The sequence below is a fragment of the Meles meles genome, chromosome 10, assembly GCF_922984935.1.
Source record: "Meles meles chromosome 10, mMelMel3.1 paternal haplotype, whole genome shotgun sequence".
In the NCBI taxonomy this organism is placed as follows: Eukaryota; Metazoa; Chordata; class Mammalia; order Carnivora; family Mustelidae; genus Meles; species Meles meles.
Genome location: NC_060075.1, coordinates 107,684,283 through 107,712,282, shown reverse-complemented (window position 1 = coordinate 107,712,282; position 28,000 = coordinate 107,684,283). Strand labels below are relative to the sequence as shown.

The 28,000-nt window shown below is 40.0% G+C and overlaps 2 protein-coding genes across 7 annotated transcripts in view; one reads left to right on the top strand and one right to left on the bottom strand.

Annotated features, from left to right (window-relative positions):
* Positions 1-19,117: 19,117 nt before the first annotated feature.
* Positions 19,118-21,415, bottom strand: LOC123951966 (M-phase specific PLK1 interacting protein). The gene is made up of 2 exons (XM_046021138.1): positions 20,951-21,415; positions 19,118-20,006 (listed from the first exon to the last, which is right to left on the bottom strand). Exons 1-2 carry the CDS (start codon positions 21,287-21,289, stop codon positions 19,806-19,808), a joined length of 540 nt encoding a protein of 179 aa, XP_045877094.1. The 5' UTR covers positions 21,290-21,415; the 3' UTR covers positions 19,118-19,805.
* A 275-nt stretch (positions 21,416-21,690) lies between these two features.
* SUGCT (succinyl-CoA:glutarate-CoA transferase) overlaps positions 21,691-28,000 on the top strand; it is a 793,120-nt gene continuing 786,810 nt past the window's right edge. For all 6 annotated transcript variants that reach the window (XM_046021135.1, XM_046021134.1, XM_046021133.1 and 3 more), the window contains exon 1: positions 21,691-21,890. In XM_046021135.1, coding sequence (XP_045877091.1) covers positions 21,791-21,890 — 100 coding nt within the window. In that variant the 5' untranslated portion in view covers positions 21,691-21,790. The remainder of the gene's footprint in view (positions 21,891-28,000) is intronic.

Sequence of the window (28,000 nt, the reverse complement as noted above, 5' to 3'; positions counted from 1 at the left end):
ACCCCCTTGCTTTCCTGTACTCATTTGCAAAAACGAACTCTATTTAGATTCATGCTGCAGAAACACTGTTTATTTATTTATTTTTTAAAATTTTATTTATTTGTCAGAGAGAGAGTGTGTGTGAACACAAGCAGGGGGAGCAGCGGACAGAGGGAGAGGGAGAACCAGGCTCCCCAATGAGCAGGGAGCCCAACGTGGGACTTGATCCCAGGACTCTGGGATCATGACCTGAGCCAAAGGCAGACGCCCAACCGACTGAGCCACCCAGGCGTCCCAGAAACACTGTTTAAATCCACTCTGTGTCCACATGCGTGCAGCGGGACATAGTAGGAAAAACAAACCGTGCTGACCAGTTTCACCTTCCTTCACCATCACGTCTCACTGTGGACCTGTGAGGCTGTCCTGCCACGTAATCGGTTCTAGAACGCACCCGTGTCTCCGGAACGAGGGCGTGTCTCACGAGTGCCACTAGGACACGCCACGCTGTAACTGGCAGGGTTTCCCTTTCCTGTGGTTCCTAAAATACTGGTGTGTCCTTCAGTGAGCGGCATTTGAGATTCGATGGAGACTAGCATGATTCTCTAGTCCTTCTGCGCGATCATTTCGCACATGCCCTCTCTCCGCAGACCCAGTACTTCCAGGAGGAAGTCGCCGGCACGGCCAACGCAGCTTCCCGCCGTGTGTCCACACAGTCTTCCTTCTGCGCGTGTCCACGCGTCCTGCCCGTGCGCCCGAACTTCCTCCTATCTGCACACACGTCATATGATAGGGGCCCACACTGACAGCCTCATTCTAACGCCATCACCTTTGTAAAGACGACTCTCCAGATACAGGGACATTCTCCGGAACTAGGGGTTAGGAGTCCAGCATGGGGATCTTGAGGACACACAACTGAGCCCGAAGCACTCTCCCAGTCTCACTTTCAGCTGACGGTGTTGTTGCCTATCTTACAGATGCAGAGATGAGAAATTCCAAAGTTCCTACATCACCTCCGCCTTTCAGGAATCGCCCCATTTCATTAGCTCCTTTCCTGTTATCACGCATAAACCAGGGACTCCCAGAAAATCTCTTCTTCCCAGACCAGGAGATCCAGTTCACCCCTCTCTCCTGCGTCATCAGTTTTCCCCATACAAACTCCGAAGGCACTAGTCTGTTTGGTTTTGTTCTCTACTTCCAGCCTCTAGCAATGCGTCTGGCACACCGTACAAACTCCATGTCCAGTGAACAAATACTGACTTTATATGTAAAAAGGAAACCCTTCACTGGAAGTACAATTGTAACGACATCGAGTAAGACAATAAAATGACACAAAGTTAAGTCAGTCTAAGAAAGACAGCGCGCTTGGTAGGAATAAGCAGCAGTCCCCCGAAGGAAGAAGCCTCCGTGTTTATCTCAGATATTACCGTGTATCAGAGACAAGAGATTGGGAAAGAACCACGGCTGATGAAAAATCTCACTTTACTGTCCAGATAGACTCTGCTCTTCTTTTCAATTAGGGTAGATGTGTGTTTTCATTTCTTTCCCAGCCTAATGGAACCCATCCTTCCACTCTTCCTCCTCCTCGTTCTCTTCCTTCCTCCTTCCCTCCTTGGTTCCTTCTTCATCTCTTCCCTTCCTCCTTCTAACTGCAAATAACCTGTCTCCTTGCCACCGCTGCAATACTGAGTGTGGTGAACTGGTTAAGTTTGTGATTCAGTCACACTTTGCCAGAAGGAGTTGTACTGTATCAAACCCCAAAACAGAAATATAGATCATTCCGGGCTTTTTTGAACTTCAGTATGAATGAATAACGAGACAGAGTTGTTCCTGTAAAAATATGTGCTTTGACATATATGGTAGCTACATTTGATCAGGTGTGACTATTTTAAAAAGTGTGTGTAAGCTGATTGCAGTGAATCCTGGGACTGGATCCTAGAGAAGACATCAGCAATGGAAGCCTGATGAAATCCAAAGCCTGCCACTTAGTATTCTTAGTCTTGACAAATGTACTGCGGTTATGTAAGATGTTAGCATCGGGGAAAGTTGTGTGGAAGCTATCTGGGAACTCTCTGTCCTATCCGTGCAACTTCTCTGTAAACATTAGAAATACAAAACAAAAACAGTGTATGTATAAAGAAACCTATATATGGCAACTGAACTGCCAAGAGATGGAATGTTTTTTCTTACTTAGCATTCATTTTCCCTTTGTCGAGAATATCCTTTCTATTGGGAAGCTACGCATTCTTTCACTCTCAGTCCTCATGATTAGGAGAACCACTGACTTGCCTCTGCCTCTGGGTGACGGGTGCCCAAGCATGACCTGCAGATCCACACCACATTCTCTGAGTCACATGAGCTTCAGGGATGGGCACGGCCTCAATCAATGCCTGGGAGACTCAATTCCAAGACTCTCATGAGACTGTTAACAAGGTAGGATCTCTCCTTTCCACTGGGGTTGCTAAGGGTTTTATCAGCCTTACTATCCTGAAGCAAGCCTGCTGGAACATGGCACCAAGACAGGAAAGAGCAGAACAACTAGCCAAAGGGATCAAACCCAGGAAGAGATAACATTGTCCAAGCTCCTCTATCCAGCCAGCCTCGGACTTGGTCAATAAAGTACATTTGCTGTGTGGGTCAATTTAAGTAGGATTTCCCGAACCTTGCAATTTGAAGCCAGTACCAAAATATCTAACTATAGTGGGTTAATACTAACCTGTGCATCTAGTGTGATACCCATTAAAATGTACTTGTGCATATAAAATCTTTGGAAAGATTTAATCCACTAACTGGGCTGGGGTCACGAGACTTTCACATCCTGAATTGTTGGGATTTTTTCATAAGGAATGTATGTTATTTCTATCATCAGAAGTAGCAAACATTAACCAGAACTGCTGTCCTATGAAGTATCCATGATGAAGAAAACAAAACAAAAAAATAGCTCAACCTTAGTTATTTTAATTTGCCTTGTTCAGTTAGGTAATTGAACCAATTCAAGGCCTAGACTGAGACACTAAAATTTTTTCCTTAATAAATGCCAAATAGCTGAAAGTGATAAACACTTCGCTCATGACAATGTACAGAATTTTGTGTAGGCATGAAAAACATGTGGCTTTTGAGAGAAAACTCTAGCAATGTGCAAACTTTTATTTTGTTAACATCTATTCCCTATAGTTTTGATTTTTGGTCCAATTCATTTTTGAGGGTTATGAATTTAAAATGATTATAGCATAGTACATAGTCCCAAAGTTTGAGATTAAATTTGTCATTGTTTTAAATTCAGGATTCATAATACAGTATTATCTTTCAAGAGGAATTTCATTCCATGTTCTATAGGCTCATGTAGTGATGTTGATTACATTAAAGAAAAAAAATCACAATCATCTATTAAACTTCGTTGAAGTACAAAACTGGTTGTAATATGTAGAATGTCAACCAACGAGAAATCCTTTATATCTACATATTTGGGAATTATTCAGAGAAGTTACTTAATAGATTCTAATCCTAGCTTAAAAAGTGACCTCCCCCATCCCTGGCTCAGCATTTACTGAGTGACATTAAAAGCATTTACAAAGGGACAACACGTATACATTTCTCTGCTGGTTGCTTAGAACAAAGGTCATAAACTGATGAGCCAAGGTTGGGATTCAGCTTATAGGTGGTTTTCTTTTACATAAAATGTTTAAACACTTAATTAATTTGAAACTGGGAGGGTTTTCGTAAAAAAGTTCAGATTCTAGGAGTCATTTGAAAAATGGGAAAAGCTGGCATCATTGCATTTCTGCATCAGGCATTTCGTACAAACTTACAAAGCGATTAGTTTCTCTACATTAGGAGAAGAAAGGAAAAGTGAAGTGGGGGAAACCGGAGGGGGAGACGAACCATGAGAGACTGTGGACTCTGAGAAACAAACTGAGAGTTTTGGAGGGTGGGGGGATGGGGTTTGGGTGAGCCTGGTGGTGGGCATTAAGGAGGGCACGTATTGCATGGAGCACTGGGTGTGGTGCATAAACAATGAATCCTGAAACACTGAAAAAATAAAATTAAACTAAAAAAATTCTCTGCTTCTGTCACGTGTAGAAGTAGGTCAGAAAAAGATGTCAAGAGACAGGATTCCTCCTCTTGCTCCGTCTCTTATAGCTGAATGTTGACGATGCTTCAGTAATAGAGAGCTCACTGTTCTACGAGAAGCATTAGAGCTTCTGATTTTCAAAGGATTAATACAATATAAAAGACCAAAGGGAATGGTAGTATCCAGTATTTATTTAAATGTTGCTTGAGCAGCATCAAATTACAGATCTAGTATGTTTAAAGGTCATTTGATAAAATCAAAACAAATGAAAAGCATGCTGATACTTTCTTATGGGGAAAGCTTACCCTAATTATAAAATGAAATAGAAGAAATGAAATTCGAGTACTAGATACTAGGTATTTATACAAAGGATACAAACATAGTGATCCGAAGGGGCACATGCACCCCAATGTTTATAGCAGCAATGTCCACAATAGCCAAACTATGGCAGGAACCCAGATGTCCGCTGGCAGATGAATGGATAAAGAAGGCGTGGTGTATAAATATATACGATGGAATATTACTCAGCTGTAAAGAATGAAATCTTGCCATTTGCAACGATGTGGACAGAACTAAAGGTATTATGCTTATTGGAATAAGTCAGTCAGAGAAAGACAAACACCATATGATTTCGCTCATATGTGGAATTTAAGAAACAAAACAGATGGAACACAGGGGAAGGGAAAGAAAAAATAAGAAGAAATCAGAGATGGAAAAAAACTGTAAGAGACTCTCAACTATAGGAAGCAAGGGTTGCTGGAGGGGAGGTGGGTGGGTAATGGGGTACCAGGGTGATGGGCATTGAGGGCATTTGATGTAATGAGGTATTATATGCAACTGATGAATTACTAAATTCTACCTCTGAAACTAATAATATGCTCTATGTTAAATTGTTTTAAATAAAAAAAAAGTAATTTGAGTGCTAGACATGAAGCTCAACCAAGTATATTTATTTCAGATGATATGGTCACCTAAAGAAAAATAAAATTTTGACGGTTTCCTTTGACTCTTCTTACTCTAGCCTCATGGGCACTGGTTTTTGGTGCTCTTTCTTTAACAAATCTTAACTACTAAAAAAGTTAGTGACCTATCAGGATTTGGATAATCTAGATGGCCCAGACACTCACTGATACTGGTGAGGTAATGAAAGTTGGTCTGCTGGTCTGTATGCAACAATTTCAGCTCACAGGATTATCTATCTGTTCTCTTCCCATTCCTCACTCCCCCTTACAAAAACAAAGAGGTATTTCCAGATAACAGCAGAACTTTACTTTTAGTATCGCTATGGATTGTGTTACAGCTAACCAATCAGAGTTTAAGGCATGAAACAAAATACACTATATTTATTAAGTGGGAAGGTTCTTTTTTTTTTTTTTAAGATTTTATTTATTTATTTGAGAGAGAGACGGGAGAGCGTCAGAGGGAGAAGCAGACTCCCTGCTGAGCAGGCAGCCCACTGCGGGACTCCATCCCAGGACTCCAGGATCATGACCTGAGCCAAAGGCAGTTGCTCAACCAACTGAGCCACCCAGGCGCCCACGTGGGAAGGTTCTTAGAACACCACCGGAACACCTGAAGGAGCAGGATCTAAGCTGGACCCCTGGAAGGCTGTCTGCAAACACAGAAGTCGTCCTTAGGGAGGTTCCTGCACTGAGGGAAGACTAGAACTGGAGAAACCACCAGCAGCAACTGCGTCCAGGTCCTAGGGAATCAGACCAAGAAGCTGCAGGCACCTAGAAGGCTGGCAAACGAACCCTGGAATCTTCTCAGATTCCACAATCTTTCTAGCCCGTGGCAAGAGCCCGAAAATGCTGAATACGGACTCGACTTACTTCTGCTTCCCAAATCTTGGGCAAGTGTTCTAATTGGCAAAACCAGATTTTGATTCCGGAACTGGGTCCAAAGGAGTCAGAGCATTTGAAAAAGCAAAGCAGCTTTCTACCAACGGAAGGTGAAGGGAAGTTGAGGGCCCACGGGAAGTATTTACTACGTCCCTGTTTTTGAAAACGACTTTGTGTCGAAATATTTTCACGAATGTATATTTAAAGGTATGTAGAGTTAAGGTGGTCCAGTGACAATTCTATGCATTTACAAGTATTTAACACAGATTATATATAAGGTAACAGGACTGAGAGAAAAACAAGAAAGAATACCTCCCTCGCACAGAAGCTGTAGGACTAATCCGGTAAATCTCCTTACTCCTGGAATCCGCCCTTTTCCAGCTCCCCTGTTGCTGTCTTGATGCAATTCATGACCACCTCTGACCCTGATTAACTTAGTGGCTTACTAAAGATCAAGTGTGGAGAATCTATCAACTCATTTCCAGACTGAAGTCAAAGTTAAAAAAAAAAATTAAATTAACAGACTTTATTTTTCTCACTTTAGGTTTACAGAAAAATGAGTTGAAAACACAGAAAAGTTCCCATATATCCCTTCATCCTCCCTTTACCCCATTTCCCCTGCTGTTAACACCTTGCATTAGTGTGGCACACATTTTATAGCTGATGAGCCATTATCAACACATTATTTAACATATAAGGCCATAGGTTAGAATTCACTCTTTGTGCTGTACATGCTGTGCGTGTGGGTCAATATACACTGACACGTATCCACCGTTAACAGCACCATACAGAGTAACACAAGAGGTCCACGGCCCTAACCATCCCCTGTACTTCAACTACTCATGCCTCCCTCCACCCGCCAACCCCTTCCAACTTCGATGACCACTCGTCTTTTTAACGGTCTTCACAGTCTTGCTTTTTCCAGAATGGCACATCGGTGGAATGATACGGTGTCAGGCTTTTCAGATTTACTTCCTTCCATTAGCAATATGCTTCTGGATTTTCTCATGAGTTCTCGTGACTTGGTAACTCATTTCTTTTTATTGCTGCGTAACTTCAGTGTATGGATGTACCACAGTTTGTTACCTGTTGAAGGGCATGGGGTTGCTTCCAAGTTTTGGCAATTACGAATAAAACTGTTTTAAATATGGATATGCAGGTTTTTGTGTGGACATGTTTTCAACTCATTTTTGTAAATGCCAAGGAACGTGACTGCTGGATCATTTGGTATGAGATCATTTAGTTTTTTTAAGAAATTGCCCCCATTCTGCATTCTCCCTGGCAATGCCTCAAGGTTCCTGTTGCTCTAAGGCCTTTTAAACATTTAGTGTTCAGTGTTTTGGATTTCAGCCATTGGATTAACCATTGTAACAGTATCTGTTTCGCAAATGTTTTTCCCTATCCGTGGCTTGATTTTTCATTCTCTGAACACTGTCTTGAAGAGAAATTTTCAATATTAATGAAGTTTAACTTACTTTTTCTTTTGTGGATCATGCTTTTAGTGTTGTGTTTTAAAAAGTCATCACCACAGCCAAGGTTACCTAGATTTTCTGTTACCTTCTTTTATAGGTTTGTTTTACATGTAGGTCTATGATTAACTGAGTTAATGTTTTTTGAATGTTGTACTTCTAGATTCACTTTTAATGGCCTGCAGATTTCCAGTTGTTCTAGTGCCATTTGCTGAAAGACTGTCCCTTCTCCACTGAATTGCCTTTGATCCTTTATCAAGATCAGTTGAGTATATTTGTGCTGGTCCGTTTCTGGTGACTGTACTCTGCTCCACTGACCTGGCTGGCTGTTCCTCCAATCCCACATGGTCCTGGTTACTGCAGCTTTGTAGAAGTCTTGAAGTCTGAAAATGCCAGTTCTCCAGCTATGCTCTTCTTCAATATTGTGTTGGCTATTTTGCTTTTATAATTAAACTTTACAATCGGTCTTTTGCCTATGAAATTCAATTAAGCTTTAGAATCGATTTGTCAGTATTTGCAAAATGACTTCAAGATTTTGATTGGGATGGGATTGACTCTATAAATCGACCTGGGAAGAACTGACATCATGACATCATTACGTTTTCCTGTGCACACGGCATCGCTCCACTTACTTTGACCAGTGTCGTAGTGTTCCTCATAGAGACCTTGCATGTATTTTGTTAGATTTATACTTGAGGTTTTTTTGTTTGCTTGTTAGGTGCTAATGTAGGCCATTTCGGATTTTTAAAAAAGATTTATTTAGAGAGAGAGAGAAAGAGAGAGAGAGAAGGAGCAGTGGGTTGAGGTGGGTAGGCAAAGGGTGAGGGAACCCCAAGCAGACTTGGTGTGGAGCCTGACCTGGGGCTCCGTCTCACGACCCTGAGATCATAATCCGAGTTGAAACCAAGAGCTGACTGCTCAACCGACTGTGCCACTGAGGCGCCCCACCCCAGTGGATTTTTTGGTTCAAATATTAATCACTCGTTGCTGTAAATAAGAAAGGAATTAACTTTGATATTAATTTTGTATACTGCAAGTCTTTTGTAATTGCTTATTTCGGTTGTTTGTTTTTTAATTGTGATTTTCTACATACACAATAGTATCACTTGTGAATGGGGTTTAATTTCTTCTCAATTTGTATACCTTTAATTTCTTTTTTGGGGGGGACTTCCAGTACACTGAAAAGCCATGATGTGAGGGGACATCCTTGCCTTGTTCCTGATCTTCGCTGAAATTTATTTTCTCACGGGGTGCCTGGGTGGCTCAGTCCCTAAGCATCTGCCTTCAGCTCATCATGAGCCCAGGGTCCCAGGGTCCTGGGATGGAGCCCTGCATGGGCTCAGCAGGGAGCCTGCTTCTCCTTCTCCCACTCTCCCGTCTGTTCCCTCTCTCGCTGTGTCTTTGTCAAATAAATAAAATCTTAAAAAAAAAAAGCAACTTACTTCTCTCATTAAGGATGGTACTAGCTGTAGGTTTTTGCAGATATTCTTTCTCAAATTGAGAAAGTTCCTTTCTATTCCTAGTTTGCTGAAAATTTTCATCATGAATGGGTGCTGGAGTTTGTCGAATACTCTTTCTGCATATACTGATAAGATCATATTTTTCTTCTTTAGCCTGTTGATGTGACGAATTACACTGACTTTTGAATACTGAATCAGACTTGCATACCTGGAATCCCACTTGTTCATGGTATATGACTCTTAATAGCTTGTTAGATTCAATTTGCTAATATTTTGCTGGTGATTTTGGCATCTATGTTCATGAGATAATGGTGTACAGTATTCCTATCTTGCAATCTGCCTGGCTTTTGTATTTGGGTGATTCTGGCATTACAGAATGAGTTAAGAGGTCAAAATGAATTTTTATTATGAAATACTTTAAAGAAATGAGGAAAATAAACACGTATACCTCATAGTCAGTCTTAATAAATCTTTTTCCAAATTTTGATAGCTTGTAATACACTCATCTATCCATTCACCCAAATTCATTTGAACCCTAAATCCCCCTACCCCCAAATCGTTACTATCATGAATAGTATTTCTTACTTTCATTCATGCTTTTATACTACTTTAGTTTGGCAGACTTTTAAATTTTCATGTAAAGAATATCACTAGCTTTTTTTTTTCCTCTTCTTTACAAAAAATTATTACTATTCTTAAAAAGATTTATTTGACAGAGAAAGAGAGACAGCGAGAGAGGGAACACAGCAGGGGGAGTGGGAGATGGAGAGGCAGCGGGGAGCCTGATTCGGGGCTTGATTCCAAGACCCTGGGATCAAGACCTGAGCAAAAGGTAGACACGTAACGACTGAGCCAGCCAGGCGCCCCCCATGAAATTATTTTGGATTTATTAATATTGTGTCATATAGCTCTAATTAACTTGACTGCTGAATTCTATTACATTTTGCAAATTTAAAACTTAAGTAATCTTTTTCCTATTGATGGTCGTTTAGATTATTGCTCATCTTTTGATTTTACAAACATCACTGCAAAGAACATTCTTGAATGTATCTCTGCAAAAATACAAGCACAAGTATTTATCTAGGTTACATACTGCAAAAGAAAATAGTTCATATTTTAGTTCTCTAATTTATTTCTAAAAATAATTTCTTCAGGGAGGTTTTCAGATATTTTATTCAGTAAGAGATTTAAATATATTTTTATGTTGAGTTCATTGTAAAAACAATGAGATCACGGTCAGCAGGTTATTATACAAAGTTTGTGAGCCAATTCACCTATAACAACTTAAGTAAACATAAATTTTATGCAGAAGTATTTTTAATAGTTTACTTTTCTATAACCTCATGTTGATATGTAATAATCCTTGGAGGGCAACAGTAAGTGCAAATCTAAGATTACAGCAATGTCTTTGGGCTTCTGAGTAAACACTTAACATTTAACTTAGAATTTATAACTGGTATGCAAATATTCTTTAAAAAAAAAAACTTTTCTAAACATATTTGCATTCTCCAAAGTAATTTTCGGCCTCAGAAAGTTTTCCTACTATAACCTTTTCTGATTTGTCGCTATGATATCAGCTACAGTTTTAGACAAGTCTGAATTACACTTAACACTTATAATCTAATTTTGTTCCACAATAGCTAGATGTGGATTTGCTGGGTTTCAGGTTTATTGAGCATCTCCAGCTTTGCTATATTGCCAAATGCTCTCCGAAGTGGTTCTACCTTATTATACTTTTTGTGGGAACTTATGTTGGATGCTCTGACACTTGGTGTTGCCATAAAAGCACATGATAGCTCACTGTGACTCCAGTTTATAGTCTTGTAATTACTAGGGACTCATGTACTTATTGTCCGTATGGATTTGCTCTTCTGTAATTGTCTTCTTGGCTCATTGAGTTGCTTGACTTTTTCACTGAATTGAAGGAATTTGTTATATATTGATATAATTTGTCATGTGTGTTGTAAAAATCCAATTTTTAAAAAAGATTTTTATTTTAGAAAGTGAGTGAGAGCAGGGGGAGAAGTAGAGGGGAAAGCAGAGGGGATGGTTAAGAATCTCAGGCAGATTCTGTGCTGAGCACAGAACCCCATGTGGCACTTGTTCTCATGACAGAGATCAGGACCTGCGCTAAAACCAAGAGCAGATGCTTCATCAGCTGAGTCACCCACGCACCCCGGGTCCCCTTTTAAGATTTTGTTTAGCTATTTATTTTAGAGAGAAAAAATCCCACCTTTTAACTTTGTTTATAATGCCATTTGTTGAGTTTTTAATAGTCAAGGTTGTCAACATTTTATATGGCTTCCCTATTTGCTGTAAGAAATCCTTCCCTAGGGATGCCTGAAAGCGTCCGCCTTCAGCTCAGGTCATGATCCCAGGGTCGTGGGATGGACCGCCGAGACCGGCTCCCTGCTCAGCAGAGAGCCTTTCTCTTCCCTCGGCTTGTGGGCTTGCTCTCTCCCTAATAAAAAAAAAAAATCTTAAAAAAAAAAAAAAGAAATCCTTCCTTATTACAAGTTCATAAAAAAATGCTGCTGCCCATGTTTTCTTGTTTTTATTTTTACTGTTCACATTTGGGTCTTCATTCTACTTGAAAATTTGCTTTTGAATGGCATAAGGAACCACGTTTACCTTTTTTGTAAGCCTAAATATTTTGAGTTGTGAGCACTTGTCTGTCCCGTCCCCAGTGAATTCCAATGCTATCTTAACCATATATCAAGTTTCTATAAATGTGTGAGTTTCTGGGGTCTCTTTTTTTGTCTTTAGTCTATTTATTCCTGTGCCAACCAGTCATTATGTTTACAATCTTCTTTATCTGGTAGAGCAAGTCTGCTTACATTTTTCAACATTATTATGACTAATCTTGACCACTTCCTCTTCCATATAAATATCTGGATCGTTTTGCAAGGCAAGGATTGAGATTTTTATTGGATTGAATTTATAATTTAAGGACGGACAAATTTACAATATTGTCTTTCCATCCATGAATAAACTCTCCATTTTCATGTTTTCTAAAAAGTTCTTAAAAAATGCTTTGCAGTTTTCTCTGTAGTTTCTCCCTACAAGATTGATTGCAGCTTTTTTACCTGTCATCTTTGACTGGTGTAATGCTCTAATTGTATATTGCTCTTGGATTCAGAACAATAATTCAAAAGTTTGCCTCCCTTGCAGTGGTACGCAGACGTCACCTGCAATAGGATTAGTTTCTTCTCTTCCTTTACACCTCTCATACCTCAGGTCTCTTTCGGAGCTCCCACTTCTCAAAGACTTTTGTGTAATTTTAAGAAATGCTTTGTCTTTGTTAGTGCGTTATTAGTATAGATCTTCTCCTTCAATCAGGTGTAACAGAAACAAATTTTCAGATGCCAAAGCATCACTGCAACTCTGATATACACCCTATTAGTTTTTTTCTTCACTTTTCTCTTGTTGGGTAATTGCTGAATTGTGACCTTATTTAAGATTTTTAACAACTATGTTCATAAAGACTACAATTTCCATTTATAGTCCTTGGCCAGGCCTGAGATCAAGTTATTATGAAGACTGTAGGCTGTGTTCGATACTTTTTCTTCTCCTTCCTTTTTTTTTTTTTTTTTAAGTTTTCGTGATACAGGCATTAATATGTCCCATGAAGACTTGGTAAGTCTGGTGTCCATTTATGGGGAGAATTATTATCAACTCCGTATCTTTCACGGCTATTGGTTTATTCTGGCTTCCTATTCTGTTTGAGTCAATTTTGATCATGGCCTTTTCTAAAAAATTACTCATTTCATCTGTTTTCAAATGCTTTGGTCATACTATGTTTGAGTGACTTTCAAACCCTCTATCAGAAGCAATGTAATTTCTTCATCTTAATCTTCAGAAAAAAGATAAGTCATTTGTCATCTGGGTCCAAAAGACCCTTTTAATTTTAGAAGTATTTTAAGTTCAGCAAAATATACAGAATATACAGTGAGATACAACTTTACTAGAAATTAGAATAAAAATATAAACATAGCAAATCCAATTTTTATTTCCCTGGTTTTCATGGTAATATATGAGGTACTGGGTAATCCTCAAATGCAATGGACATTCCTTAACTGTCACAAAGCCTAGAACATATTCAATGCATAAATCGTGACGCCAGATTCCAAGTATATCTCTAATGGGCTCTGAATTAGTATTCCTTTTGGTGGTTCTTACACTTCTTACAATCTTCAAAATGCAGTATAGTTTAAACATTTTTGAAGAGGATGGCCATCTTCTGTGCTTCATAATTGCAAAACATTTTCACTTTTAGATATGCAAACACCAATTAGAATGGTCAGTCCAATAGATTTTTCACTTTTATATCATTTACTTCATTTCAATCAACTTTGAATATGCACCTGCCTTTAAAGTTTGTCTTACAAACTCATCATATAAATTTTGATAAACAGGGGCGCCTGGGTGGCTCAGTGGATTGAGCCGCTGCCTTCGGCTCAGGTCATGATCTCAGGGTCCTGGGATCGAGTCCCGCATCGGGCTCTCTGCTCAGCAGGGAGCCTGCTTCCTCCTCTCTCTCTGCCTGCCTCTCTGCCTACTTGTGATCTCTGTCAAATAAATAAATAAAATCTTTAAAAAAAAAAATTTTTGATAAACAAACCCAAGAGATGTTCTTATGACATAGTATTGTGTGACGAAGTTCTTTCTTTTGGATGTGTTTCCTTTTGTCCTTAGATATGTATGTTCACTCATTGATTCCTGAATTTGAGAAAATTTTCTAGGATAGTGTCAACTGAAAATTTATAGTTAGGGTTAGAACCCAAAGTGCTCATTTGTCTAACAATCATGAAACACCTGTTAATTTTTTCTTTGCCATATGAATGCAAAATAAAAAATGACAAATTCCTAACTGTGCTCAATGAAAGCTTAAAAACTTTACATGGATAGTGTTCGCTAGACTTCTTTTATACCTTCTTGAAATATGATGCAGTACCTGGGCAATGCAATAAAAAGTGAAGGGTGATGCAATAATGAAGATTTATTTCATTTCACTATTGCATTATCCTTCTTGGTGATTCCATCACTATTGTTTTCTTACTGTAGTCATTTTTTTTTTTTTTTTTTTTGCAGAGTATTGATGTTATACCAAAGGTTAATATTATATATTCCCCCCCAACCAATTATTGTTTAGTTTATCCAAATAGGCTTTTGCTTTCTTAACATTCACCATAGTTTGTCTTCTGTGTCATGGACCTATTTATTTTTTGATGGAGGGTACTTTTTGTTTTTAAATTTATCAAACATTTTGGTCAGAAAACATGGTCTGCATATCAATCAAATCTCTGAAATTTGCAGACTCTTCGTGATTTAGAACATTTATAGAAGTTATTATATGCTGTGTGTACTTGAAAAGAATATTCATATAATATCTATAATCTCTTTTGTGCACCATTTCTCTATCCTTACAAATTCCACATCTGCTTGCTATATCCATGCCTGGTAGAGCTGTGCTGAATTCCCACCGTGAATTTGAATTTTTATAATCCTTTATTTTATAATCTTTCATTTTACTTTTTTTTTCTTTTTTGAGAGAGAGAGCACATTTGGGGGGAAGGGATAGAATCTTAAGCAGGATCCATGCCAGCATGGAGTGTGATGTGGTAGCTTGATCTCACAACCCTGAGATAATGACCTGAGCCAAAACCACGAGTCGGTTGCTTAAGTGACAGCCACCCAGAGGCCCTTATAACTCTTTATTTTAGATGTATCTTTGTAAAACAAGCAAATAGATGGATTCCATTTTCCTAATCCAATCTGATGTTTTTTTAAAATGAATTTTTATTTTTCTTAGATTCATTGTGATATATTTGGACTTAACTCCTGTCAGTTTTGCTTTTTCTTCCTTCTCTGATTTCTTTGGATTTATAGTTTACTGCATTGTATTTCCTTTCTTCCTTCTCTGCTGGAGATCTTTAAAATTTTTGGTCATATATTCTCTAAAATATTTTGAAAAGTAATATACCCTCTTCTAACATGGTCAATATAAAAACATTTTTACCTAATCTTAAAAACTGTAAAGGAAGTTTTTTCTGTAATATTAAAATTTTAAGCTAAATCTAGTACATTACAAAGGTATCCAGCTGAATCAATAAATCACAGCAATCTGATATTCACTATCACTCCCTAAAACAGTTAAGAGAAATTTTATGCTATTTTATTCCCGATTTGTATCTCCATTGTACTCTCCTATGTAATTTTATCTCATTGCAATAGTGTATTGCTTCAAAGTCTTTTACTGATACTCTATGATACATCTGTCCCAAAATACATGAAATACATATTTACTAAACTAAAAAATATTTTTAGAAATTAAATACATTTCCAACAACCATAAAGCTCCAAGTGTTGAACATTGTGTGGCTTATCATTATTATTCAAATGATAAAAAAATATTAATTTTTATAAATTAAAAACACAAAACAAGTTTTATTGGAAATGTATCTTAATGAGATGGATAGTGCTGCACTTTCTCATACTCATGGATAAATTCTAGCCATTGCTAGAATAAGACATCAATTTTATTACCATTTTTTATTTAAAGGTATAAACGCTGAGAAAACACATGTATATAGTAAAAAGGGACAGAAAGAATTGTTATAGTGATGCTACTCAATTCCTGGACTCCTTTTAAGTTATATGTCAAAATTATAAACTGCCTGTCATCAAGTTATTTTTAATAATTTTAATTGACAATCTGATTGAGGCTTCTTCAATTTTGAAAGCAAAAAATTGAAAACCACTCTCACTAAAGACCTTGTTGTTCAAGCCATTCTCCTTCTTGATTCTTTGGAAAGTTAACTAAAAATGTTTAGTAAGACTTATCTGTAACTTTTTCACTTACTCATCTTGCTGACAGAGCTTAAAATTAAGACACAACTGAGTAAAAAACACCCTCTACAAAATTGGAAATTGCATAATTTCTTGAGGATAACTCTATATAGAATAAATTTTACGTCTGAAAAACAATCATGTTTTTTATTGAAATTAGGATGTCATATAAATATCTGAAAAGGGGGGCGCCTGGGTGGCTCAGTGGATTAAGCCGCTGCCTTCGGCTCAGGTCATGATCTCAGGGTCCTGGGATCGAGCCCCACATCGGGCTCTCTGCTCCGCAGGGAGCCTGCTTCCCCTCTCTCTGTGCCTGCCTCTCTGCCTAGTTGTGATTTCTCTCTGTCAAATAAATAAAATATTAAAAAAAAAATTGATGGCATATCATAATTTACTGGGCAGTTTTTACTAAGTGGTATGTAATAGTGAGTCACACAGTAGTGTCTTAGATTAGATGAAAAATTAGATCGGAAATTAGGAGCAAAAAAGATAACGAATCACTAGCAAGTTCTGGAAACATGCAAGGTATACTGATGACTATTATATGTCTTATTTACAACAAACTCCATAATATGTTTATCTTAACATGGGGAGCGCCTGGGTGGCTCAGCAGGTTAAAGCCTCTGCCTTAGGCTCAGGTCATGATCCCAGGGTCCTGGGATCAAGCCCGGCATTGGGCTCTCTGCTCAGTGGGGAACGAACTTCCTCGTCTCTGACTGCCTCTCTGCCTACTTGTGATCTCTGTCAAATAAATAAAATCTTTAAAAAAATTGTTTATGTTAACTTAAACCTAAATGCATGTTAAGAATGAAAAAATAGGAAATAAAGAAGAAAGCTGAGCTATGTAAAAAATTAATACGTTTTACAGAATCTGATAATGAACTGGCAAAGGTTAAAAAAAATGTTCCTCCTAAGAATCTGAAAAATATACAATCATGAACTTACCTTTGATATGGGATCTTTTCACTGGAAAATCTAGTATTAGCATGTCAGAAATAAACATGGAACTTCTAACTTCTTCCTCCTTGAAATCATGCTAATTATGCTACTGAGACAGGTTTGAGACATATTTATCAGGCTTTTTACTGTTACGGAGAATGGTGGAAATAGCTTGCATAACAGCATTCACCAAAACCCATCATGCTTTTGCACCAATTTTGAATATTCCAAAATAGATGAGGCAAATAATCTAATCATTTGTTGCCTAAAAATAAGGTAACTTTACCTTCATGTTATGTTCTTGTTCTCTGCTTTACTTTCACATGATTCACCCAGGAAAAATGGTTTTTTGAAGTCAGGAAACAAAAAAGTCAAGGCCATTAAACAAAAACTGTCATTATACTATTTCCTACTTGACAATACATCTGAATTCTGAACATCTCCACATGGGCCAACAGACCCATTTCTAAGACCACACTTCACAGATAATGAAAACTAACTTCTACCATACTTTCTTAAATTGGGCAGTCAGAAAGGTCTGTCTGGAACAGGTTGAAAGGGAAGGGCTGTAACTCTACATCTTGACGGGGTAGTGCAAGGTTCTATAAGACTACGTGGGACCTGAAATATTGTTAGGGTTATTTTTATAAAACACAAGCTTGCCATAGTTGTATTATGTAAAGTGGGAGAGGATGACAATGAAAAGGCGGAAGGTAAAAAGAACTGGCATCATCCATTGAACATGGAAATGTTCTTTAGACGGATCATTTTAACAAAGAGTATATATATGGGAACTGAGGATCTGGAATGTTTTCTATGCCTGCATTTCCCTTAGAAGGTTGAAGACTCCCAGAAGTACACATACCCTTGTTTGAAGACCCAACTTCCATTCTTTAGTTACCTGAATATTTAAGATGTATACTTAGCTGAAAAATTTTCTAAGTTATATAACATTTCTACGGAGGTAAATATGTGTATTTTGGAACACTAAAAAACAATTATTTTTCATTTTAAAGAATGATCAATTCTTTGATTCAGCTAAACAAAGGTAGACTAATAATAGAAACAAACCAAATTATCAATGTCGCAAGAATTTTGTTAACTGAATACACTACCAACTAGAGCCAAACTGTAATGCGCCTTTCCTGAGGACAAAAGTTTCTCTCAGGAAAGTCAGAAAAGCTCGGCTCTGAAGTGGATGTTGGTGACTTAGCAAAAAAGAAATTTTACATTTAACTAAATATTTAATATTATACTTACAGTGAAATAAAATGCACGTAAACCATTAGAACTGTTACAATTTGTGTATCTTCCAAATACGTTATGAATACAATGAATATAATGGCACAAAATCCTTTCTGACTTCCTTTTTCATCTTTGCCAATAACCCAGTGATCTCTAAGAGGTGGTTTAATAATTATTTCCAAATGCCATTTCCTAAAGATGATATTTCTTACCTATAAAATTCATTAAAAGGTTTACAAAAGTATTCCATTTGCTCTAATTTTCATCACACTTCATGACCTCAAATCATCTGGGAAAGACGTTAGAGAAAAAAGACATTTCCTTTAAAATACTGGGGAAAATGACTAATTTACTATTCCTTTTATAACAGGAGACAAGGCAGAGCAATACAGTAGTTATAATCAGAATGCTTGCATTCATTCACCAAATATTTATTAAGCACCTACTATTTCCCCAGACATCATTCTAGCAGCTGAGGCTCTATAGGGGTGAATGAGAAAGTAATAGCTACCATTTATTGAGTGCTTACTATGTGCCAGGCTCTGGCCTAAGAGTTGCACACATATAAACCCTTTTAATCCTCAAACACAACACCTCTATGACATGGGTACTATTTTCATTTTACATATGAAAAAATTGAGGCATAGAGAAGTTAAATAACTCATCCAGCTTTTAATTGGCACAAATAGTCCTGGCTGTTGTGGAGCTTCTATTAGTCTAAACTCTTTCCCTCTCCTTTTCTTCTTTGCCTCTGAGACCCAAGAGGTAAGAAACTGAGTATGGCTCAAATAGGTTGTGTGGCCATTTCATTTTTAGATGTTTCTTTTTAGGAATGTTTAAAGAGATTTTAACTACCTTTATCTTCATCATGTTGTGATATCAAAATATCTAAAAAGCCTGAATGTTAGAAGATTTAGTTTTGCTAAAATATTTGGGGAGAAATAGTTAATTTAGGTATACACATGTAGCATCCCTTCCTTTGGAAAACAACTTTTCTAATCCAGGTAGGCCTAGTCGGGCTGAAGATTATGGAGCCCTTCTTATTATAGGGGAGGTTCATAGCTCAAGCTAATTAGGTCTCATTTCTTGGGCCATTATTGGTTCAGGAATACAGGAACATGATCCAGGCAGGACAAATCTGTCTTTCTTGGGATGGACAGTGTTGGGAGATGTTCTCTTCACAAAGGAAGTGATTTCAGAATGCTGGTACCCATCTTCCTTGGCTCAAGAGAAAATGACTCCAAAATATTGAGAGATGTTGAGAAATTCAGATACAGAACACTTTAATCTAGCTATGATCTATCATTGCCTTTTCCAGTTAAATGAGTATAAAAAGTATAAATACCCTTTAAGTGGGTTTCTGTGACTTTCAAGTTTCAATGCATTTACAAAAGCATTACATAAAATATGCACAAAGAACAATGGTTATAATAAATATGAATAGAATTCTTTTCTGTTCTCTTCATTCACCCTCTTTCCCTGTGAACAAATACAGAACTGTCTGTATCTCTAAGGATGGTTTATTTCATTTTCAAAAGTAGTATGCAAAATATTTACCTACGAATGCTAAGCAAGTGATTACAGGCAATACTTTAATAATTCTACTTCTTTAGCATACGACAAAACCACAATATATCTAGAAAGACAAAATGTTTTATTTTAAAACACTGGAAAACCACTGAAAGACAAATGTCCATTATATAACCATGAACGTTAAATATTTGGAAACTGAATCTTCTAAAATGTGGTAGGCACTTCCAAAGAGCTAAATATTGCAAATTACTCTACTGTATGTCTTCTCTAATCTCAATAATACTTGATAAGATGAAAAATACCAAGAAGACTCAGCTAATTATTCAAAGTCACCATCTTAGGCTTCAACTTAATTACAGGAGTAAAAGTTTTGTCCAAGATGTTCCTGACACATGAAGCTTCCGGGTGAATTTCAGAAATGTTAACAAAAGTATCTTCCTTTTTTGCCTGTGAATGTTTGAGTATTGCTGTATTGTTGGTTAATATCCACTACAGATACTGGTTCTAGGCCAGCCCAAGGGTCTTCAAGCATTGAAGGCTTGAAATAATTTTCCAACTCATTAGACATTCTTTTTTCTCTACCACGCCCTGATCCAAATGGTGTAGATGTCCTTGGAGAACCCTTTAGAAAAAAAATCATCAGTTAAAAAAATGTTTTGTAGAGATAATTGGCAATTTTTTTTTTTTAAAGCTAGTGGGGATCACACTGCTAGTTAAAAGTTATTTTGAACCCAAGCATGTTCAACTGCAAAGTCCTTTTAATCTAGTGTTTTTGTTTGTAAAAGTATTTAAGCCAATTTGACATATTTGTTTATTAATAACTCCATTCGTCAGCTCAAATACTTTTTGATTTCTACTGTAGTAACTCTGCAGGACAACTGGTGATGAAATAACAAACTGTGCTTTAACCCTGCAGCTTCAAAATTCCATCCTATGAAATTTTATCTACTTAGCTCCAGACTCAAAAGGGGTAGGGTTGGTTTAGCACAACGAAAAGCAGAAACCGTTTAAGTTTTAAATCACATGAATCCTAGGCACGCCAGAAACACTCCCTCGGTCTCCTGTGCTCACTGAGAGGAACGGGCAGTTTCCAAAAATCACCGATTTTTCCCTAGAAGACTTGGAGCAGAACCCAGTGCAGTCTGAAGCTCCCCTCCCACCACCTTCTCTCTCCCACCCCGCCCACGCCAAAATGTGTGCCAGTAGTGGGAAGACGGCACCAGTCTATAACCCTATACGCTGGGAATTCATTCGTTTTACCCCTCGGAGAGTAATTTACTCAGACGAACTGGCACGATCCCTGGCAAGGACAGGAATTAGGGACGGCAGTGTACTAGTTCAAAGCGGGAAGGCTCTAGAAACAGAAAGCACAGCTCCGCTACCTAATGTCACCTGCCGTAAGTTACTTAACTTCTCTCTCAGCCTCAGTTTACTCATCTGCAAAACAGGGCCAACAATAGTATCTCACCTCATAGAGGATCAGACAAAATAATCCATGTGAAGGGATTATTATTAGTACCATGCCTGCCATACAGTAAGAGCTCGGCAAACGCTGGCTATTATTACCTGGGGGTGGGTCTGCTGCTGCCCTGGGGAGTAGCCGAATTGCTGCTGGGACCCCGCGGGGGACTTGGAGTAGGAGCCAGGGTAGCCGCCAGGGGACGGAGACCCGAATCGGCCCCCCGGGAAGCTGCCGCCGTGTCGCGGAGAGTGGCTGCTCCCGTAGGGCCTAGACCGGGGCCCGTACGGCGGCGTGTGGTGCGGACTCCCGTACCCGTCCCGAGGGGAGGACGGCCGCGGTCCGCCTCCGCCCGGGGTACCCCGGAAGCTGCTCCCGCTACCCCAACCTCCTACACCCGCGCCGGGGTAGGGAGGAGTCGGGGGTCGAAAATTCTGTCGGTGCATCTCAGGAGACGAAGACGAAGACCTCACTGCCGCCTTCTCCCGCCGGAACTGTCCCGACCAACCCTTCTCACAGACTTGGTGGTCCTTGCCAAAACAGTCCTCCGGCCGCCATAGAGGCACAGCATATTGGTTCCGGCCTCACAAAGGTTCTGGCAGGCGCACGTTAGAAGTGGGTTGCTGAATTGGGTAGAGATCAAGCAGATTTAAATAAAGGCAAGAGAAAGAAAAAGGACAAAAGCCGAACACTCAGCTCCAGCAAAGGCATTTACGGCCTTGCGCCGCCTGCTCAGGACCGACTAATCAAACCACTGCACCAACTGGAAGGTACCGCCCGGAAAGCACTAACCGCGCAAGCACTGCCCGGCGAGGCCCCGCCCACTAGGCGGGAGGAGGGCGGGGCCTGGTTTGTTCAAGGGCGCCCCCAGTGGCGGCGGGCCGCTGGCGGCGCGCGCGTTGCACTCTTTCCTCACGCCGGCACCTAGGCTCTCGGAGAGGCGCGGGATGCTGGCGACGCTGGCAAGGGTCGCGGCTCTGCGGAGAACCGGCCTTCTCTTCGGCCCGGGCGGCGGGAGGGGTTTGTGGACCGGCCGCCCGCAGTCAGGTACCCTCCGAGACGCGGTCCGGGCGGCGAAGGGGACTCCGGCCCCGGTGTCCCCCTCCGGCGGCGCCGTGGGGCGAGCACCCGCGCTTTCCCGAAGCGTCTCCTGCCCCCACAGCCCAGCCTCTGGCCTTTCCCGCCTCTCGGGGCCCTCGCTCGGTGGCTCCGCGGCCGGCCTGGCCCCGCACCTCGGCCGCCCCGGGATCACCCTGCTCGGCGTCCGGGCCGGGGGCGGAGAGCTCGCGCCCCAGCGCGGTCGTCCTGGGCTCGCCTCTGCCCCGTACCCCTACCCTGCCCCGCGTCCCGAGTTTAACTCAGTTTGAGCAGGTCCACCCGGCCGCCTTTCAGAAAGGATTTCCGCGTACAGCTCTGCGGGGCGGGGGGAGAGGCCGTGGTAACTGAGGTCGAACTGGACTCCTTCCTGGTTCTGTGACACAGGGGCGGGAAGGGAGGTGGCCCCGGCGCACGGAGGCTGAGTTTGACCAAGCTCTGGAAATCTTGACTGTTTCACAGACTTTTGGTTATGAAGACAAATGTGCTAATGCAAGCATGACACCTGATGTCTAATAAAACACGCTTTGGTACCAGACACCTGTCCCAGAATTTCATTGAGATGTGGTTTGAAGTTATTGCCGTTTTGTAGAACTTTGTTGCCTCCCTCGGAGTTTGGGAACGATGGTCCCGCGTGACCCGTGGACTCAGCTTGTGGGAAGCAGAATCCTGAAGAACTTTGGGGCTCCTGAGATCACAGCCCAGGGGGCGGGGAGCCGCTCCTCGCTGTCTCTGTGACACAATTGCTCGGGGACAAGGCCAGCTGAGGTGGATGTGTTCTCAGCTTGCATCCCCCTCCAAGCGTGGAGGCGCCAGTGGCTTTCGGTGATTCCGAGGGAATTCTGTTCCCCTCATTTCTCCCTTTGACACAGTTGTAGAGTCAGTCAAGTCAGGATCGTGCCTTCAAGGCGTAGTGATGCAGTTAGGGCCTGAGGACCCCAGATGACCCACTTCAGTCTGTATTTCTCTATGTCGCCCCAAAATTTAGCCTTTGGGCGTTGTCTTTGGTGCTTAGCTTAATGCCTGGTTAACTGGGCACTCAAATATTTATTGAATGAACCATGGGGTCGGTCACATCATGATGGTTCAGAGATTCTCACTTGTCTTGCCTTTCATATCATCAACCACTCTTTTTTGGGTAGAGAGGGCAGAAAAATGAAGGCGATGGGGACCAAAATTACCTTTGTTAATTTTTTTTTAATAACTGGCAACTGATTTGCAGAATTGATTAAAATACAGTATGTTGTTTTTTACTTGGCCTACACTTCTAGAATGTTCTTTCTTGTAGTGATATCTTGCTGTCTTCTACACACAGGAACTTCCATTAGAAATGGGGGAAGGAAAGAAGTACAGTGCAGAATTTTTGACAGGTAGCTAACAGTGTACCCTTCATCAGGTTTGCAGGGATATGTAAGTGTTGAGAGTTAGTTATTATTATTATTTTTTAAGATTTTATTTATTTGAGAGAGAGTGAGAGAGAAAACACGACAGTGGGGGAGGGTCAGAGGGAGAAGCAAATTCCCCACTGATCAGGGAGCCTGGTGCAGGGCTCTATCCCAGGAACCTGAGATCAAGGCCTGTGCCAAGTAAGACGGCAAACCGTCTGAGCCACCCAGGCATCCCAGGAGAGTTAATAATTATATGAAAACTCCGAATCCCACTTGGATCACTTCTGAGAATAGGCAGTTTGCCCTTTTAGAGATGAGAAATAGGCCAAAAGAAGTTAAGTTACTTGCTTAAGTTCACGTAACAAGCAGAGGTGGAACCAGAACTCAGGCTTCTTGAATCCCAGGAGATTTTTTCCCCCTAAGTAAAGAGATATGAATTGACAATAAGTCTGTCCTTTTTTTTTTTTTTTAAGATTTTTATTTATTTGAGAGACAGGGAGTGCACGCGTGTCTGTGCGGGTGCTACCAAAAGCCTGAGCTGGGGGGAGGGTCAGAGGGAGCAACAGACTCCCTACTAATCAGGGAGCCTGACACAGGGCACCATCCAGGACCCTGGGATCGTGACCTGAATTGAAGGCAGATGCCCAGTCGACCGAGCCACCCAGTCTAACCTTTGAAAAATGCAATAGATAGGGGTGCCTGGTGGCTCAGTCAGTTAAGCATCTGCCTTACGGTCAGGTCATGATTCCAGGGTCCTGGAATCAAACCCACCATCAATTTCCCTGCTCAGCGGGGAGTCTGCTTCTCCCTCTCTCTCGGCTGCTCCCCCTGTTTCTGCTCTCTCTCTCAAATAAATAAACAAAATCATAAAAAAAATGCAATAGAGAAACATTGTAAATTTTGGAAGTGCTGTATAGCATATTATTTTAGATTTAGAGATTAGCACGTATAACCATAATATTGAATTTTTATAAATGTCGCTAGAATCTTCCCATGTGTTAGCATGGGAATTGCAATCTGGCGCCTGAACTGGTGGGTCTGAGGAATCTATTTGTATTCAGTTTATTTGTATGGTGGTGAGTGCAGGGGAAGAGAGGTGAAGGGAGGGGGAGGAAGTTTTATGTTGGGTTACCTGGAAGTAGAAAAGTGAGGAACTGGGATGGTGGATATGAGAGTATGGTTGGCTGTTCCTTGAACTCTGAGTCCTGTGAAGAGAAAAGGGCACTTATTTTTGTGAGCAGCAGAGGTTTGGTTCCTCCCAAAAGAGAATTACAGCATTGTTTAGGGAGGATCAGTAATAGAAAACAGGATACTGGATAGGGCAGTGCTTTCATGGAAGACACTACTCGTGTTTAGGTACTTTTTTTCAAGGGGCATTGAATACATAGGACATCAACAAGCAGAACATCAAGAACTTTCTGAGTACCTGTGAACTATATCTGGAGCCCCAGAAATAATTGGTTAACTTTGTGGTGTTCTGTGTTTCATTAGGTTTCACATTAATGCAAATACGAGCACCACACCAAGAAAATTTAAGTGTAAACATAAATGAAACCATGTCTGTTTCTATAAGACAGGATTTTTATTTAGGTTGCCCAGGATTTTTTGGTGGGTACCCCCCTGCCAAGGGGATTTCAAATATATATATATATATATATTTTTTGGTAGAGCCTTATCTTCAAAAAACATTATTGGAAGCCCAAAATTTGAGAGCAGTTGGGATGTATTTGAAGCAGGAATTGGGGTTTCAGAGCTGTGCTCACTCTGCACCTCTAAATGCCCCCCTAAAAGAGGCTTCTGGGGCAACTCCGAGGAATTCCCTAGGGCTCTCCAGAAATGGTGTGAAAGCCAATATTTTAGGAGGTGTCAAATATTAACAAGGGCTGCAAATATAAATGTTTTGGTTCATTTTACTGTATATTAATCAGGAAGTGTATATTTTTATGTTTCTGTATGGTCACAGCTTTGTAAGCCAAGAAAACTAGAACTTGGGTTAAAGGGCAAGACTTAGAAGTTAAAAGATTGTTAAGAGATTAGATTGTTAGAGAATGCCCAGGAAGTTTGTTTCTTTTTTCAAAGGGTTATAAAACTCAGAGCCAGAGACACATTCAAGATTGAGATTGTAAACCCGGTGAAGTTAATCTCTCCGGAGACATTTATTTACATTCCAAAGGGTAAGAACTCTGAGACCTTCCCTTTTCTAGGGAGAATTTGCTTACATTTGGAAGATTAGCTTTTTTTCTGCCTTTCTCTGGGAAAGTAGCAGTTGGGCAACTATGATAGTTTTGGGGCCCTTCCCTGTAATTCAACCCCTGTATGTACAGGCCTACCCAACTGGCTCGCTATAGGATGCCTGTGACATATTAGGTGTGGGAAAAGTGGTATACATTTTCTGGTGTAAGTAATAATAACTCTGATCTCTACTCCAGAACCTTGTAAATGCATACATGTAAATATTAAAAACATGTTTTTGACATAAGACATTTTGTTTTACAGGAGAGTATATTTAATAATTTATATGTATAGAAATGTTTATATGTATACTTAGAATATAAAATATAATATTTACCTTGGTATTTACTGAAACTTTCAGATTATTTCCATTTTTCTTATAGAGGTCCTGTTATTAGCTGTTTCATGTTAAAGACTTCTAGTAGTAAAAACGTCAGTGTATTTCTGGGATGTGATTAATTCAGTCATTTATAGGGTTAGGTCTATACTGAACACAGTGGATCACTTAACTATTACCTATGTAATATTTTCAGTGATAAAGCAAGTATTAGAAGCAACTTGTTCTCAGGAGTCTCTGAGAGCCAAACTTTACTGATGATCATCTTCTTTTCAACTCTAAGCATGTATGTATTGTCTGTGGTAGTCACGCATGGGTGAACTGTTTTTTTTACATAATTACTTATTTGTAGACTAATATTCTTTTTAAAAAAATACCTATATATTTAAAATATTTATTTATTTGACACAGAGAGAGAGAGAGAGAGACAGTGAGAGAGGGGACACAAGCAGGGGGAGTGGGAGAGGGAGAAGCAAGCCCCCGTTAAGCAGGGAGCAGGATGTGAGGTTTATCCCAGTACCCTGGGATCATGACCTGAGCCAAAGGCAGACACTTAACAACTGAGCCACCCAGGGCCCCTTAAATATATATTTTTAAAGATTTTACTTATTTAACAGACAGAGCCAGAGTGAGCCCAAGCAGGGGGAGCAGGAGAAGGAGAAGCAGTCTCCCCACTGAGCAGGGATCCCAGGATCCCAGGATCATAACCTGAGCTGAAGGCAGACGTTCTGTAGACTAATATTCTTTACTCAGGGGTAACACAGGTGTTAAAGCATTAACTCACACTTATAAAAATTTTCATTGCGAATAAAATTGCAGACAGAATGCTTCAATATGATGGAGAACCTAAGAGTATAATTATTGTTTTTGAGACACAAATTTTTATTTTGAAATTAGAAAATAAAATTTTATTTTCACTGGAAGTTGTATTTTTGTATTTTTCCAATTATAAAAATACAGACATTTTGTAGGTAACCTGAAGTGTTTAAGAAAATAGAAAGCAAGAAAAAATATTAATTGCTTATCCAAGAAGCAACTTTTAATATTTAAATAGAAAAAAATAAGCCTTAGATAGTTTTAGTCTTTAAATAAAATAGAAGCTTTTTAAATGGAAAACCCAGCTATACATGAGAATTTAGGTGATCTAGGTTTGGGAAAACATGGTACCTGTGCAGAAGAGTTAACATATTTATTTTTTGAGAGAGAAACTGGGAAGAACAGAGGGAGAGAAAGAGTCTCAAGCAGTCTCCTGGCCCATCATGGAGCTTGATGCAGGGCGCGATCTTAGGACTCTGAGATCATGACCTGAGCCGAAATCGAGAGTTGGACACTTAATCGACTAAGCCACCCTGGCAGCCCTCAGGCTGCTGTCTATAGAAGGACCATCTTAGAAGTTTAGCCCTTGGGTGGCATCTGGAAACTTGGCACTTGAACTGCTTCCTAATTAATAAGGGTGCCTAGATGGTTTGTACAGTCCTTGTGATTTATCATGAAACTGCTTTTCCTCTGAGTCTGGAAAGACTGGGAAGCAGAGCATGTCTATGTGAATAGCGCTCAGTAAAAACCTTAGATTCTGAGTTTTTTTATAAGATTTCCCTGAGCAGAAGCATTGGACATGTTGCCTTTTTGTTTGTTTGTTTCTGGAGAAAGAAACTGCTTGGTGTGGCCCCTCACAGAAGGAAGAGAACATAAGAAGCCTGTGCATGGATTTTTCCAGACTGTGCCTGTCTTTTTCCCTTGCTGATCCTGTAATATATCATTTTGCTGCAATAAACTTTAGTCACAAATACAACTATATGCTGAGTCCTGTGAATCCTTTTAGCAAATCACTGGAAGCGTGGGTAGTCTTTTTTTTTTAATTAAAGATTTTATTTATTTATTTGACAGAGACACAGTGAGAGAGGGAACACAAGCAGAGGGAGTGGGAGAGGGAGAAAGCAGGCTGCCACTGGGCAGGGAGCCTTGATGTTGGGCTGTATCTCAGGACTGTGCGATCTTGGCCTTAAGGCAGACGCTTAAGACTGAGCCACTCAGGTAACCTGGAATTGTGGGTAGTCTTGAGGAATCCTGATACAGTACCAGAGGCGGAAAGTAAAATGATTTTT